At 40.3% G+C, this 14,892-nt stretch overlaps 1 protein-coding gene across 1 annotated transcript; it reads right to left on the bottom strand.

The window, feature by feature from the left end:
* Positions 1 to 34: 34 nt before the first annotated feature.
* On the bottom strand, positions 35 to 4,666 carry sgo1 (shugoshin 1). Its single transcript, XM_075450236.1, has 10 exons — positions 4,553 to 4,666; positions 4,200 to 4,354; positions 3,855 to 4,063; positions 3,657 to 3,709; positions 3,486 to 3,550; positions 1,753 to 2,595; positions 1,539 to 1,670; positions 919 to 1,089; positions 490 to 679; positions 35 to 396 (listed from the first exon to the last, which is right to left on the bottom strand). The coding sequence occupies exons 2-10, from the start codon at positions 4,342 to 4,344 to the stop codon at positions 237 to 239; spliced, it is 1,968 nt and encodes a 655-aa protein (XP_075306351.1). The 5' UTR covers positions 4,345 to 4,354; positions 4,553 to 4,666; the 3' UTR covers positions 35 to 236.
* Positions 4,667 to 14,892: the final 10,226 nt, after the last annotated feature.

The following is a 14,892-nucleotide window of genomic DNA, read 5'->3' as shown; positions in this document are numbered from 1 at the left end:
ATTATACTCAAGATACAGAATTTATTAGACACTATGTACGCATATTTAAGTACTGACAAATCTGGCCATATTTAGGAAATATTCACTACATTGACCTAAGCAGAGTAAAGATGGGAAAGACGCACATTACAATGATCTGTATCTGGTCACAGTTGCTCATCACAAAGAAACACCGCCTTGAGTGAGATAAAAAACGATCACGAGTCAACAACTCGTATTTAAAAAGTCAAGTTAGATCAGCGACATCCAACAAAAGACTCATTGTATTTCTCAAATGGCTGCTGGCTGCTCATGGAATTCCTTGATTTCTGCACCGACCTCCTACCCGATTTCTGCTTGAAAACAGGAGAGCGGAGGAACTGCAAATCTGTGAACTTGTCTCCACGGCGAAGTTTCCTGTCAGGGTGTGAAAAGCAACAATGAGACCTTCTTGTAGGGGGGAAAAAAACAAAAGCGAACAGTGAAAGTAAACTTGGCGCGTGAACCTACGCATTTAACGAGGGCTCCTTGTAGTCTACAGCAATGGAGCACCGCCGCTTGCGAGCAGGGACGGGGGTGGAGCATCGGGCATCTGAGGAGCGCGAACCACCACAAGAGAAGTTGCGATAGGCTGCGGGGGATAGATTAGTCACATCACATAGACTCAAGCCCCTGCCTCCTGTCCTTACACCAAGCCCACCTGTAGAAATGTGAAGAAAGATGTAAAAGAGGAAACGGGAAGAGTGTACATTTCTGTGCAAACACCAGTGAACAGCAAAATGCCAGAGTCCAGTAAAGACGGCAGAGAGGTGAAAAGACAACCAACCCATCTGTTCACTGATGTTGGTGAGAAAAGGCTTTTATCAGCAGGACAACATTTCTCACAGCAACACTTAATTGTGGCGTACGTCTCCTTAGCAGGATCAAACAATGACTTACGCTTTGCGCACGTTTTGAGTCTCTGTGGCGTTTGGTGGCGTAAAAGAGTCGGAGCTTCACAGGAAGTATCTCCGAAATTGGACAGGACACTGTCTATTCTCATCATCTCGGCCTCAACCAGAGGGCTGACGGGAAGGAAACAGTCCTCCCGCGTCTCCTCCCCATGTGGCTCTGTAACCAACACACGGTCCAGTTTTATCCAGAACCGTCCCCAATAAGAGACATTCATGTCATAGAGAAGAATAGTATCTAAACAATTAGACAACATATTTGTTACAGGTGACACAGAATCTCATAAATCATTGAATACAGGTAGAAAGGAGCTTGTTGAAACGAGCACCAACGCCTCTTTTCTCATATCAGTGGTGTTTGGTGATTGACATATCCAGCTTCCAACAAAGGTATTCCATCAGAACAAGTTCATTTACACTGTGCTCCGCATGTATCGCAGATAATCAGAAAGAAACTCAATGAACCAAGTTGAGTATAAAGGAAATGTTTTGCTTTTAAATCCTCCTGATGATGCACTACAGCATGTCAGCTCCTAACAGTCTTCCCTGAGGTTTTATAATTTGCGACACAACGTTAACACATGCGAAACAAACCTAACATTTACTCACCTTTGGGATTTTCCTGTTCCAACCCAACAGAGTCGGGGCTGTTGGAGAAGCTTAAATCAGGTGAGCAGTGAAGATCAACTTCACCCTTTGCCGTCTCTGCTGCTTTGGGGGTTGACTCTTCATCTCTGAAGACTACAAAATACAAAATTATGAAGCCATAGTTGCAAAAGTACAAATTAAACCGAAGTTGAGAGGGACAAAGGTAAACATTCACCTGCCATCTCCTGTTTTGGAGGGATGTTTTCTTTTCCTCTGACTACCTTCGAGGGCCGGCCTCTACGAGTAGTGATGACTTTGGGCTTGTCAGGAGAGGCTTGTTTCCGCCTCGTCTTCTGAGGGACATATAGGCTGTCCTCTGATTCCGAAGAGGGTGACGACGAGCCTGTCTCACTCTGTTTGGAAACTGCAGCTTCAGCTTGGGCCTCTTCACAGATGGGTGTGGCTGGCTGATTGTCCTCTGCCTTGGCCTTGAACGGTGCGATGTGGACTGTCTCTTCACAGTCGAAGTCGAAGGTGTCGTTACATCCCAGTGAGGTGTTGAGCTTGTTGCCCTGCTGTTGAGGTGCTGTTTTGGCCCTTGCGGCTGACCGATCCCGACTCTTTGAGCGGGCTCTGGGTTTGGAATTCTCCCATGGTTTCTTTAATGGGGCACGCTCTGGTTTACGGCCTCTCTCGGGTTTCCGTGAAGCCGGTTCTGGTTTGGAGCGGGGCTGCTGCTGGGCCTGTTTCCTGCTTGCCTGCTGCTGTCGTTTTTTGGGAGGGGCAGGTTCAGGAGTAGAGTGATACAATACCTCAGTGACACCATCACCTGCCACCTCTGGTTCTGCTGCTTTCTGTGTTTGATTTGGTTTTGTACCGTCACTGAGAATAGGACTTGGTATTACAGCCCCAAATCCAGCAACAGGGTCTCCCTCACTCAACAGGCTTGGGTCCTGCATGCGGTTAGACCTCCTCCTGCTTCTTCTGTCTGTGCGTCGGCGCCTCACACCTACTGTGGATGGCAATGTAACCTCTTTGTCACTATGAAGTTCTCTATTCTTTTTAGATGGTTGAGGATCTATAAAAATAAAATACAAAAATCAAGATATAAGGTTATGATAGACACCACCTCCGTCACTGAGCCATCTAAAGATCTGATTAGCAGGCCATAGTCTGAAGAACAGCTACGCTTAAAATTGGCCATAAATCATTCTTAGGATAACTTTAATGTTCATCTTTGCAAAGACAACTTGTGACCTTAGATTAACAAGCAAAATGGTTATTTTCTTTTTTTCTGGGGCCCAACTTAGATCAGTAATTTTACTTTGAATTATTCTTATTTCAGCTGATTAAGACATAACAATGATTGAGACATGCATGTATACAAATGTCTGGCCATCTCACCATCCGATTACGATTCGGAGTGCTGCCATGCTATTGTAAAACAATTATTTTTAATCTAAAACGGGACATGTCAAACAATTCTGACTTACTAACAGACTAAACCTAACCAACATCCTACTGTACTGTGGAATTAGCAATATATTCACTCATTCATTACTCTTCTTCGGAGCATCATTGCCAATTTCATTTTTTATTGTCTATGCTAATTAGAGAATGGGGTCTTTGAATTGCTACTTTGATGGTAATGTTGCATTACTGAAAAATGTATGTCGAATAACGTAAAGTAAAAGGGCTAACAATTAACTTTAGACTTTGATTAACTCAGGTATGTTTACATTTAATAATTTTTTTTTGTTGGTTAATGTACATTTTTCCTAACAAATAAATACATAAAATGTTGACATTAGCATCCTACCAAGCATGTCTGGCTCCCAGACTAATCTACATTATAACATCTACTAAATTTGGCTTATTGTTACATACATAAAAATACTGTGGTGGTTATATGTTAGCTTTTATGGCTAATACCCAATAAATAGTTAGAATATCAGATTATGTTTATACCTGCACTAATTGGTGAAGCTTGGCACAGAATATGCTCATCGGGGTTCTGGCTTGTCCTCTTTCTTCTGTAAATTCAAAGGTAACACATCCTGACAGTCAACTCAGGCAAAACAATATGATTGAAATTTTCAGAAACATTTCACTTAAAAAAAAAAAAAAAAAAAAACTTGCCTTGCTGAATCCAAAGGATGCTGGGGCTCAATGGGTATGCCTGGGGCTTTAGTCTAGACCAGCATACATAGAAATAAAATATTACAATGGCATTTTGCATTAATTATCGAGGCAACTATAGTAGGACTTGGAACCACCTGATTTAAGAGACATGCATCTGACACGGGACATAAACAGGAAGCATGTCTCAGAGCCTACCTCTGAAGCATTCGCTGCTCGAGCCTCCTGCTCTTTCAGCTTCCTCTTGAGCAGAAGCAGGTGAAGAAACAGGGCCTGCTGCTCCCTTTTCAACTGCAGAATCACAGCGCTGGTCTGCCTCACTTTCTCCTTCTCAGCTTGCAGGGCCACAGCTAGCACTTTGTTGTTCAGCTGCACACCCTTAAGGATTGTGTTTGTAGAATTAGTCCCTAAGGGGGATACGGGAAGGATTTTGTTTATTTTATGACAAAAAACATCTCAATTTACTCTTTACATTTTTGCATGCCATGGTTTCTAAATTACTGACTGCCATGACTATTATGCTACAAAAGTTCTACCACTTACCACTGTTTTTGTGCATCGTTCTGCGCCGCCCAATGCCCGGAGCTGCAGCACTGGCCAGTCGTTTATTTCTCTTCTCCTTCATCCTCTCCTTGATGTCCTCCAGACTCTGCTGGAAAGACTTCTTCTGGGCCCTTTCTTTCCCCATGGTTCAGGATCTTTGTTAAGTTTCAGAGAACATTGTTAGGCAAGCGTGGCATAATGACACATCTTAGCAAAATATACTTATCAAGCTAACGTGTTAGCTCCTTAGCTAAGTTAGCATGCAAGTAAACGTTAGTTTGACAGACCACTCGGTTATTTTCAGTAGTTACGGCCCGACATTGTACATCAAAACTGCGTCTGTATAAACCTACCAGAAACTGTGTAGCGTTTAGTTATTTGGTTTGTATTCTATCACTAACACAACACAGTTAAGCGACTTAAGTTAGTCCGCAAAATAATACACTATTAAAGCGAATATCCCCCAGGAGTTGACGTTCGAATTGGGAGCCGCTGTTGCTGATTGGTGGCATTTCTAGAAACGTCACTTCCTGTAAATGAAGCGACTGATCGCTAGATGGCGCAAAAATAAAGACAATAAACCTTAAGTCCTCGCTGTGGGGATGTATTTGTTTTTCTTATCCTTTGGGACCGAAAAGCAGACAGCCTCAGAGCTCTACAGTTATTATCTAATTATAATTCTTGGCGTCTCAATCAGTCCCTTTTCACCCTTTTCCTTCCTGTCAATTAGAAATAAACAAAGCACCATGGAGACTGTGCACCATTGGGAATGAAGGCCAAATAAACTCATAGACTGCAGTTGATGAATAAACTTAAAAAAAAAGTAAATTGGATTAAGACTCATCAAGGGTCAGGCTCATTCAGTTCCACCAGAATAAGTGTTCATTATTGACTGCTGTGGATAAGAGCTTGCGCTGTGCTCTATGAAGCGCTGTGCTGCATGTGGATGGAGCTGATAATTGTGTTAATCTCAAAACCCTCTGACAAGCAATGTTTGATTCGTGTTCCTTGAGGTTTATAAAACTCCCAAGGTATTTTCAAGCTAAGATTGCACGGCAGCTCAGAAAGTCGTTCAGTTACAAGACGAATGTAAATTTTAAATGAGCTAGCTGGTCTTTTGGCACTCCTCTCAAGTGTCTGGACTCTTATCCTTTTGCTTTCGACATCCGGCCTAAACAAACACCTATATGAGTTTATGCGCTTACAGCTGTCTCGATTATAGCTTCTCTACATTCATAAGTACCCATTGCCCCCCTCCTTAGGTTTTTCTTACTAAATGTTCTGTAAATATTGGATTACTTGATATTACATTATGACACATGAATTATTTTATTTTAGAGGTCAAATGATATGATATGTTTTATTTGTTGGCGAGAAACAAATGTACCATTCTTACAGGGCCCAGTAGCTAATAAGATCCAGTTGGACCTTCTCTCAGTGAAGTAAAGTGTCGAAACCAACTAAGCAAATGGCCCAGTACTGTTTGACTGCACTTGGAACAATACGCACGCACACATGCACACAAAAACTATTACAAAAAAGCTGTAAAGACAAAAATGTCATTTATCATACTTCTGTCATTTTCAAAGGAACAGACAGAACAAGTGGCTGCAGCAAATCTACAATACGACTCCGGAAACAGTTTTTTCACATCTCCAATAAAATGAGACAGTAATCAGCTGTATCCTTCTCATTCAGCGTCATGCTGTGAACCGAGGTGCACTCTGAAAGGAAAAAAAGAGAGAGTTGTCACAACCCTTTAGGAGAACGCCATTATTCCCAAGAATTCCCTGTAAGCTTTGCCATAGTATAAACTGTTGAGCATCTGGGGTCTGAAATGTAAGCTTCCTATATCCTTGCTAAAGTTTGTTTTTTGTAGCTTATATGTATTTTTACTGATTTAAACTGATATACTGATTTTTGCTATCTCTCTGTATTAACCATATGGATTGGCGGCAAGTTCAGGGTGTACCATGCCCCTCACCTAATGTGGGTAAATTATGCTCAAACCTTCTACAACCCTCTGTGGGATAAATTGTGATCAGCTGGCATATTAACTATCATTACGGCTATATTGCATGAATTACTGTTTTATTATCATAACCAGACAGAGCTGTGTAATTTATATTAGAGAAATGATCAAATACAGAATATATACTATAGACTCAAATACACCTCAACTACTTTAAGTGTACATACAGTAACTTACTGACAAAAATGTTTATTGTGTCGTATGTCTACAGGGATGCAGTAAGAAATAATGAATTTGTCTCCAGCGACGAGATGTAGTCATAAAATACAGTTGGAAACTATGGAAGAAAAAAATACTTTCCCTTTGCTGGTGAAGCTGCTGACAGTAATTCACTGCCAATGTACAATTAATCGTGTTTTTTTTTCAGTATAAGATAAAAGCAGTTTGATGACAACCAAGTTACAAGCAGTCAGGATAAATCAGATAAGGTTGGAGGAAATTTTTTCAGATACCAGCACCAGCTTAATAGTTATTCTATAATTCTACGTGGTAAAAACTAACAGTAACCTTGACTTATTTGAACACCATGCAGCTTCATGAGCAGAAGACTGATGGCTGAACGCTTGAAGCTGAAGTTCCCCTGCTTGATGTGGTGGTCAGTTAAAGTTCTCTGGTCAGAACCAGATTATAAATTCAATCACATGAGGGAGTGCCTTTACAAGGCCATGACCTTTCGCCATTCATCAAAGTCTCAACAGATGTTACCACCACAGTGCATTACACTACTGGGTGTACTCTGACAGTAGTCAAAGGTGGACTAAAGCACATTTGTGTTGTACTTTGATTGTCACTGATGTTGGAATAAAACTTTTCTTTTACCGCCGTCAGCTATTTCCAGATAAACGTGAAAGGAGTCGGCATTGGCCAAGCCACAGTAAAACTTCCATTATCCTCAGACATATGAAACACTTTGTCATCCTGAGTTCAGAATTGAGTTGAATTGGTTTATTGGAAACAGTACATGTTCAAAGAGATAAAAGTAATATCAAGCTAAAGAGAAAAAAAGAAATTACTTGCTGCAAAGGCTGAACTTAATTTTTTAACACTACTAAGCAATGATAGTGTGAACTTCTTAACAGTATATCAGTGAAATTTCAGTAGACTACACAATTAAATAATGGAAGTCTGCAAGAGGAACTGCATATTTTGTTGGTGCGTGTGGGTTTGTGTGCGTCCATGAGGTTTTCTGGAAGTACTTTTTAGACGTTAAAGGAGGAATAAGTACCAACAATCATCCACTCGTGTGAGAAATGTGAGTCCTTGGCCCTTTGATGTCCTCCTCTACTGTTTGGGAGAGCACAGTTTTCAATTATTAAACTGTATCTTATTCAAAATTTGAGGAAGTGAACCTGCCTGAGCCACCTCTACCTCTTGGTTTAGCTATGTAATACAAGAAGACTATATATTTGATGTCGTTGCGCTTTCAAAAAAATAGTACTTTCACCATAAAACCTCACCCTACACATTTATAGAAAAAAAAAAACTATTCGAAACATTATTATTGCCAGAAGAATTTTTCCTTAATTCAGTTCTCAGAAAGGACATTTAAGGGTTAATAGTAAAGCTAGATTTCAGTGTCAAAAGTTAAATCTTTAGTGGGTGGGACCGTTTATAGATTACAGATTTAGATACATTTTCCTGTGAAACATACTCTCAGTCTAGTAATTATCTGAAAGGAACTTTTTTTTTTTTTTTTTAAAGTTACCTCAGAAAGCAATATTTTTGCTGTCCTTATTTCACCGTCTGGCTTGCTGGATACACAGGCAGATGTGCTGCAGCACGTTGAGGCTACAGAGGGGTTTAGTAAAGCTCAAGTGTCGTCTGTGTTGCCCACTGAAAACAAATGACTTCAGCGGGGGTGTCTCATCTGTGAAGCAGGCCTGCGCTTTCAGGGCAGACCATGGTTTACCACACACGATTAGTTTCTGTTTGGCACTTTGTATGTTTTCGGTGGAATTATTTCCCCATTGCTTACATGAGGATATGTAAGAGTTAAGCTATATTATGAACAAAAGAAGTAATGAAAAACATAGAACATATGTGGGCTTTCATGGTAACAGGTGTGCGTTCTTAGTCTGAGTTCAGAGACCGAGTGAGCACTCAGTACAAAGTGAGCAACACAAACCTGTAATCACTCACTGTTTTAATAATAACATCACTTCTGTTTGCTTAAAAGCTGTAAAATTCTCACTAAAAGCAAACAAATGTTTCAGATGTTCCTTCCCAGCAGGGAAAGACTCGGTGATGTTTTTCATGTGTTTTTGCATGCGTGTGTGTGTGTCAAAGAATGAAAGAAAAAGACAGAGATTGAGGGAGAGAAACATATGAAGTCAGTCAGCCAGAGGGACTCCACGGCTTGATTTAATAGACAAATCCATCACACTTTCTTACCAACCCATATTCACCACATGTCAGCAGCCTGGAGAGAAGCTTATTATCACAGGCATAAGAATAGGAGGAGCTCATTAAATTAGAGATAAAGTGAGTTTCATGAAAAAAAATAAGACGACTGTAAACATCTGCGAATAGATTATAGCCTTGTTGCTACAAGAGTTCAATTATGTTAACCTGTGGATGTGATGCAATAATATCATTATTGAGAGATCATGAATTCATCTCTGTCCAGTCAGATGTTTTAGACGCACACCCCTGTCCAGACAGTGTGACCAGCCAACAAAATGATCAGATGCTTTGCTACCAGATGAAACGTATTAACTTTAATCTGTGCTCTGGCCTCTGCTGGGGCCAAAAATACACAGCCCCCCCACCCCCCCTTTTTTTTTAATGTGGAAAATGTGCATATGGTGCCACATTCACAATTTATAGTAATGGAATCATAACACTGACCGTGTAATCAACCGGTAACACTCAAGTTTGAGACAGAAAAAGCCCAGGACATTAGATTATACCTTGTTTTTTGCAGAACTTAGATCAATAGACAAACCGCAGTACATTAGGTGACCACCTACAGCAGTATGAAGATAAAAGTAAACCCTCTTTCAGTTCTGAAGTTTTGTGTTTCAGGACAAAATAAAAAGTCATCTTGTCATTATAGACCTCAAAGATTAACAATAACAGCACATGACATATTACACGGTGTCATTATTCATTAAACTAAAGCTAAGTCAAAATGCAGGGGCAGCATGCTGAAAACTAAGGATACGCCTCAGAAATTAAGAGGGTCAGTAGCAGTCAGGTGCTGCTACTCCAAAGCACTTGATTAACTGATCATCAGCAAGAGTGAGCGCCTCTATAAAAGCAGAGTTTTTGGCAATTTGCTGGTAGCATTAAAGGGGTAGTTCGCCATTTTGCACATTAAGCCCTGTTTTTAGGTAGTCTGGGGTGAATTATAGATGTTCTGATCCCAATTTGGACATTTGGTGCTGAACGGACCATTTAGGTATCCACTGCTGCAGCCCCCGCCACCTTTGCATTGAGTCAATGACCACTCAAGCAAACAATCATAAAACGGCATTAAACTTTCGTTTGCAGAGACATGAAACTCACACTCAATTTCGATAAATTGACCCGAAAATCGCAGCGAAATGTGCCTTCTAACAGTTGTTTTAGCATTTGGTGGACCTATTTTTCCGGACACCGTTGAATAGCAGCAGCAAGACATCCAGCCACTAGGTGGCGATAGTGCGTTGTTTGTGTACAATACAAATCAATGAAGACGGACAATAATGGTAATATAACTTCTCTGGAAGCGTATTTCGCGGTGATTTTCGAGCCAACGTATCGCTGTCCACCACAGACCACACGGTGAGTTTCATGTCTCTGCAAACGAAAGTTTAATGCCGTTTTATGATTGTTTGCTTGAGTGGTCATTGACTCAATGCAAAGGTGGGGGGGCTGCAGCAGTGGATACCTAAATGCTCCGTTCAGCACCAAATGTCCAAATTGTGATCAGAACATCTATAATTCACCCCAGACTACCTAAAAACAGGGCTTAATGTGCAAAATGGCGAACTACCCCTTTAAGGAAAGAGGACTCCAACCACACTGAAAAGGGTTATAAGGCCATCTCCAAACAATTTGGAGTTCAATGTTCTACAATGAGAAAGACTATTTGAAAGTTAAAAATATTCAAGATAGATGCTTTATATCCAAGGAGGGGACCTCCCATTAAGTTCACCCCAAGGTCATAGCATGCGATGCCCAGAGAAATTGAAAAATAACCCAAAAGCTACATTTCAGACTACTGCCTCAGTTACCACGTTGAATGTTAAAGCTAATGTCAGTACAATTAGAAAAAGACAAACAAGCCTGGACAAGTAAGGTTTGATTGGAAGAGTTTCCAAGAGAAAGCTTCAGGTGTTTCAATGACCCAGTCTTAATTCCAACGTCAAACCTGATTGAAATGCTGGTATTTGATCTTGAGAGAGCTGTGCATGAACGAATGATCCAAACAGCAAAAATATAGGAGCAACATTGTAAAGATAGATTGGCCAAAATTCCTCCACAATGATGTGAGACTGATAACATCATACAGTAAACAGTCACTTCAAACCACTGCCGCTAAAGTTGGTTCTACTAACTAGTAGATAAGGTGAACTTTCTTTTATACATGACTGTATGATTCAGTCATGTCTTTTTTTAAATTTAGTTAAATGTCATCAATTCACACACACACACATCTACAGAAAATGTAGAAAAATATATCTCTGTTGTTGTATCATCGTAAAGCTTTGTGTTTTTTTTTTTTAATGAAAATGCTAAAACCGTGCAGATAGGCCACGTTATGACATTTTCCCCTTCCATGGATGTAAAACCATTTTCAGGCTGCATTGCCAACAAAGCCAACTGAAGGAGCACTCCTTTGCCGTCACATTCATTTCAGCCCAGACAACAGCAGCACTGTGGGTTGCAGGATGGTCAATATGCCTTCCAGCTTGCTCTTGAACACCCTGCTGGGCCATTTACTTCACACCCAACCCCCCTCTTTATACTGATCTGTTGCTCCGTGCCATACCCACCGCGGTGCCTCCTGCGGGACCGGAAAGCCTCACAGTGCTTAACAAATCCTGTCTGCTGCTGCAAGAGCAGAAAATGAAACTCGGGTAAGAGGTGGAATTGACATTTATGATGTGTGAACTTTAAACTCTTGCTCCCCGTATAGCTTTGGAAGCATGCTGATGCAGACAGATGGTGGTTGTATCACGGCTCCTCTTTACCAAAACACCTTCAGTCTGCTTACTTGAGCTGGAGAAACAATGCTCCCACAGGGCAGCTTGCGCTTTAATTTGTTGTGTCAAAGGGCCAACCTTTGTACACTGCTTTCATCAAGTTTAACGCAATCCGGTTTCATGTGCCAGGAAGTTTTTGTTTCGGGCCAAAAAGTAGTCCTTTATGGTATAACCGCCTTCCTTACAACCCCATTCCCCATAATTACCATTTTCACTCTTAAACCTTTACATGTGTTGGTAGGCAGATTTTCTTTTATGTTACATTTTAACCGAGACCACAAGTGTCATTTCTGTAAATGGGTAGAAGACAATAAAATCTCTGAGAGGCATACAGATCAAACATTCCTTTAAATAAAAATGGAAATATCTAAGGCAAAATTTTTATTTATTTATTTTTTTTTCAATTTTCAAGTCAAAACAAAGGAAGGCAACATCGAGTAAAACTTTTTGCACTCCAAAAGGTTTAAGTTCTCACCTCTTAATTGGCTTAATTCGTTAAGATTTGAATTTGCTCGTTGGGGCACCATGAAAACCCAGCTGAAGCAAATTTCGAAGACTCTGACTTCCTAAAATCCTTAATCTTGTCCCAGTTATCAGTATTCATGGGCTTATCTAAGTAGCTAGCCACCTCTAAAAAAAATTAATCAATCAAAGTAATTAATTTTTGCCCAAGAGGCATTTTCAGGTTTCTGTAGGTCATAAAGTAATCAAGAAACTGCAGTTAACAGGAATTATGGAGGTCAAGTTGAAGTCTGATCAAAGAAAAAAAACTTTCAGAGAGAACTGCCCGTGGGACAGCCAAAAAGATTAATCAAAGCCCCATCTGATTGCAAAGACCTTCAGGAGGTTTTCGCAGACTGTGGAGCGGTGGTGCACTGTTCTCTCGCGCAGCCACACCTGCACAAATATACCCCTCCATGGAAGAAGAAAACCTTTCCCAAATTCTCCCCACAAACGACAGCGTCAGAAGTTTGGAAATGAACATCTGAACGAGTTTAATGCATTTTGGAAACAAAAACTGCGGAGTGAGAAAGTTAAAACAGATCTTTTTGGCAGCAATTAAAAGAGGATTAGACAAAAAAAAGTTAGAGAATAGTGGCAGAATCTCTTGAGAAAAGACCCTTTCTCTCCAACTGTTACGCATAGAGATGAGAAGTTTATGCTTTGGGCTTGTTACTGTCAGCAGGGACTTCAGATAACACTAGAACAAAAAACAGACGTTTAAGATAAACATGTTTGTCTGGCCAAAATTGCTTGAAACTGAGCTTCTCAAAACTGGGCTAACGTATCCCGATAATGCAGTTGTGGGTCAAATCAGTCCTGTGTGTATATGCTCAAATACACTCAAATTGTCTCAGGCTCTGCACATGCTCCTTAATTTCCATCTCTTTGCATCTTTTTGTGGGAACAGTAAAGTGTAAATGTATATGAACACAGCTAAATTCCCAATAAAGCTGCTCTCATTCATGAATATTTAGATTTTTCTTTATTCAGACTGCACTTTGGAAATTGTGAAAGACAAACGACCACTGACTCGCGTCGCCTTTGCTGTCTCTCTACTCTAATAACAAAATCCTAATTCTATAACCACAGCTTAATATGGAAAAATATAATTTTCTACAAGTAACTTAGAGACAACATCTCTGCAGTGAATTCAGCCATACTTACACGTACAATGATCTTTCCAAGAGAAAGTTAGAATCAGCAGAATGCCTTGAAGGTTTAGTCAACGGTCTTTGACATTCTTCAGTCAATAACTTCAATCGGCCATTCGACTGAAGGACGGCATCCTGTGCATGTAAATTGGAACAGAGATTGTGGTCCAGTTGAATGCCCGATTCGAACGATAGCTAGAGCTCAACATGTAAACACGCAGAGAGGCCCAAGGAACTTTTCGGTGATAGATTGTAGACTGGATCAGTTAAATGGCAGCATTTTAGAGGGAAAACCACAAATAGACCGTAAAAGCAGTGAAGATGAAGTGAGAATGACCTCTATAACAGGTTAACATTTCTAAACACACTTCTGAATCAACTATGGACCACGTCAATAGAGCCCAAGTTAAAGGCTTTATTGTCCAACCCGAAAAAAATGATCAATAAAACAGTGCATGAAAGTAGCCTGAAGTTTGTCAGGAAAATGGAGTACAAATGCATCAAACAAGACTTTTAGCTGCTTTAAAAAGTGCTAACAAGCTGTGGCTCCTGCAAGAGAAGGTGTTACTTACCACTGATTATGCAAGGTACCCAAACTTTCACTTGTTATTTGGATATCTTTTACTCGCTGAGAAAGAAATTGCTGTTTGCAGTTTGCAGTCATTGTGTGAGAATACAGTCAAGTTTGCATTTACATAAAGAGCATTGGATATGTCCTCCAACTCATAGATAGAAAGTAAATATGTGGATATTTTATATAGATATATCTCTGTCAAGATATTGCTTTTTGCTTTTGGCTAATATTGAGCGAGTTATATAGCTTAAACATTTCCCTCAGTATTTCTTTTTATTTGACTTCTTACTACACTTATTGCAATGTAGACTTTACAAGCGCCTTGTAAGAGAAGTTTTTGCAATTGTACATTTTCCATTATTTGAATAAAATCCTTTCTTTCCAGCCCTCATTTCTGTTGCTTGCTGTCTCGTTGCATTCACCCATGACCACCTTTGTTTTATGATTTGGAATAAAATGCAGTGTGCAGAAGTCAAAATGTTGCGTCCTCATGCCAAGAGCTTATTACAGTCTTTTGTCTGAGTGAACAGCAAGCAAAACTGCCCTCACATGGCATTCGCAAGTCAGAACTGTACCTTTGTAGTCTCTCCAGGAAGAGGAGAAAGAAAAAATTCTCTGGATGCTAAGTTAGGCTTTTGTAATGCGAACACATGTTTATGGCTGCATGTACGACTGCCTGCCACGAACTTGATGGTGGAGAGAGAGACTGAGAGCTGTGGAGAGAGAAGCCATGACTGTATTGTGAGATAACCAAAGAAAGATGACATAAAGTAGAGACGAAAGGGGAGTGAAGGCTGGCGAACGAATGAGCCAGGGAGTTAAGAGGCCAGTGGAAGTTTGAATTCCAGCATTCTGTGGAGAATTGAGCATCCCGTACAGATGTTGAAAATCATCAACCCAGACGATTAATAATCCTAACTATAATGAATGTTGTTCAGACTGGGAGAATCAGGAGAAAATGATTGATTGGATGGTAATTTTTTGAACTGGGCCTCTGAGCTATTTACTCTGGATTGACTGCGGGAGACAGAAGTAAAAAATATTTCGCTGATTAATCCAGTTTGGTGTCAGATGGCTGCTAAAAGAACAAAATTAGAAAAAAAAGGGTGCAGGGTCATGGAAAGTTGAGAAAGCAGAAGTCATACATTCTCTGACCTGACTCTGACCTCTAAAAAGATAGAAAAAAACCATCATTAAGATAACGTCAGTACAGGAATGCCATTAGCAGTTGCTCACACTCACT

This window comes from Odontesthes bonariensis, chromosome 18, assembly GCF_027942865.1.
Source record: "Odontesthes bonariensis isolate fOdoBon6 chromosome 18, fOdoBon6.hap1, whole genome shotgun sequence".
NCBI classification, from domain to species: domain Eukaryota; kingdom Metazoa; phylum Chordata; class Actinopteri; order Atheriniformes; family Atherinopsidae; genus Odontesthes; species Odontesthes bonariensis.
Note: the sequence above shows the minus strand (reverse complement) of the source record. Positions and strands in the feature narration are given on the sequence as shown.

What these genes read in the sequence shown, in the direction of transcription:
- sgo1 (XM_075450236.1), bottom strand. Translation starts at nt 4,344, where the DNA reads ATGGGGAAAGAAAGGGCCCAGAAGAAGTCTTTCCAGCAGAGTCTGGAG. An exon ending in AACGATGCACAAAAACAGTG is followed by an intron (nt 4,064 to 4,199) that starts GTAAGTGGTAGA and finishes TATCCCCCTTAG; the next exon opens with GGACTAATTCTACAAACACA. An exon ending in ACTCAAAACGTGCGCAAAGC is followed by an intron (nt 680 to 918) that starts GTAAGTCATTGT and finishes ACATTTCTACAG; the next exon opens with GTGGGCTTGGTGTAAGGACA.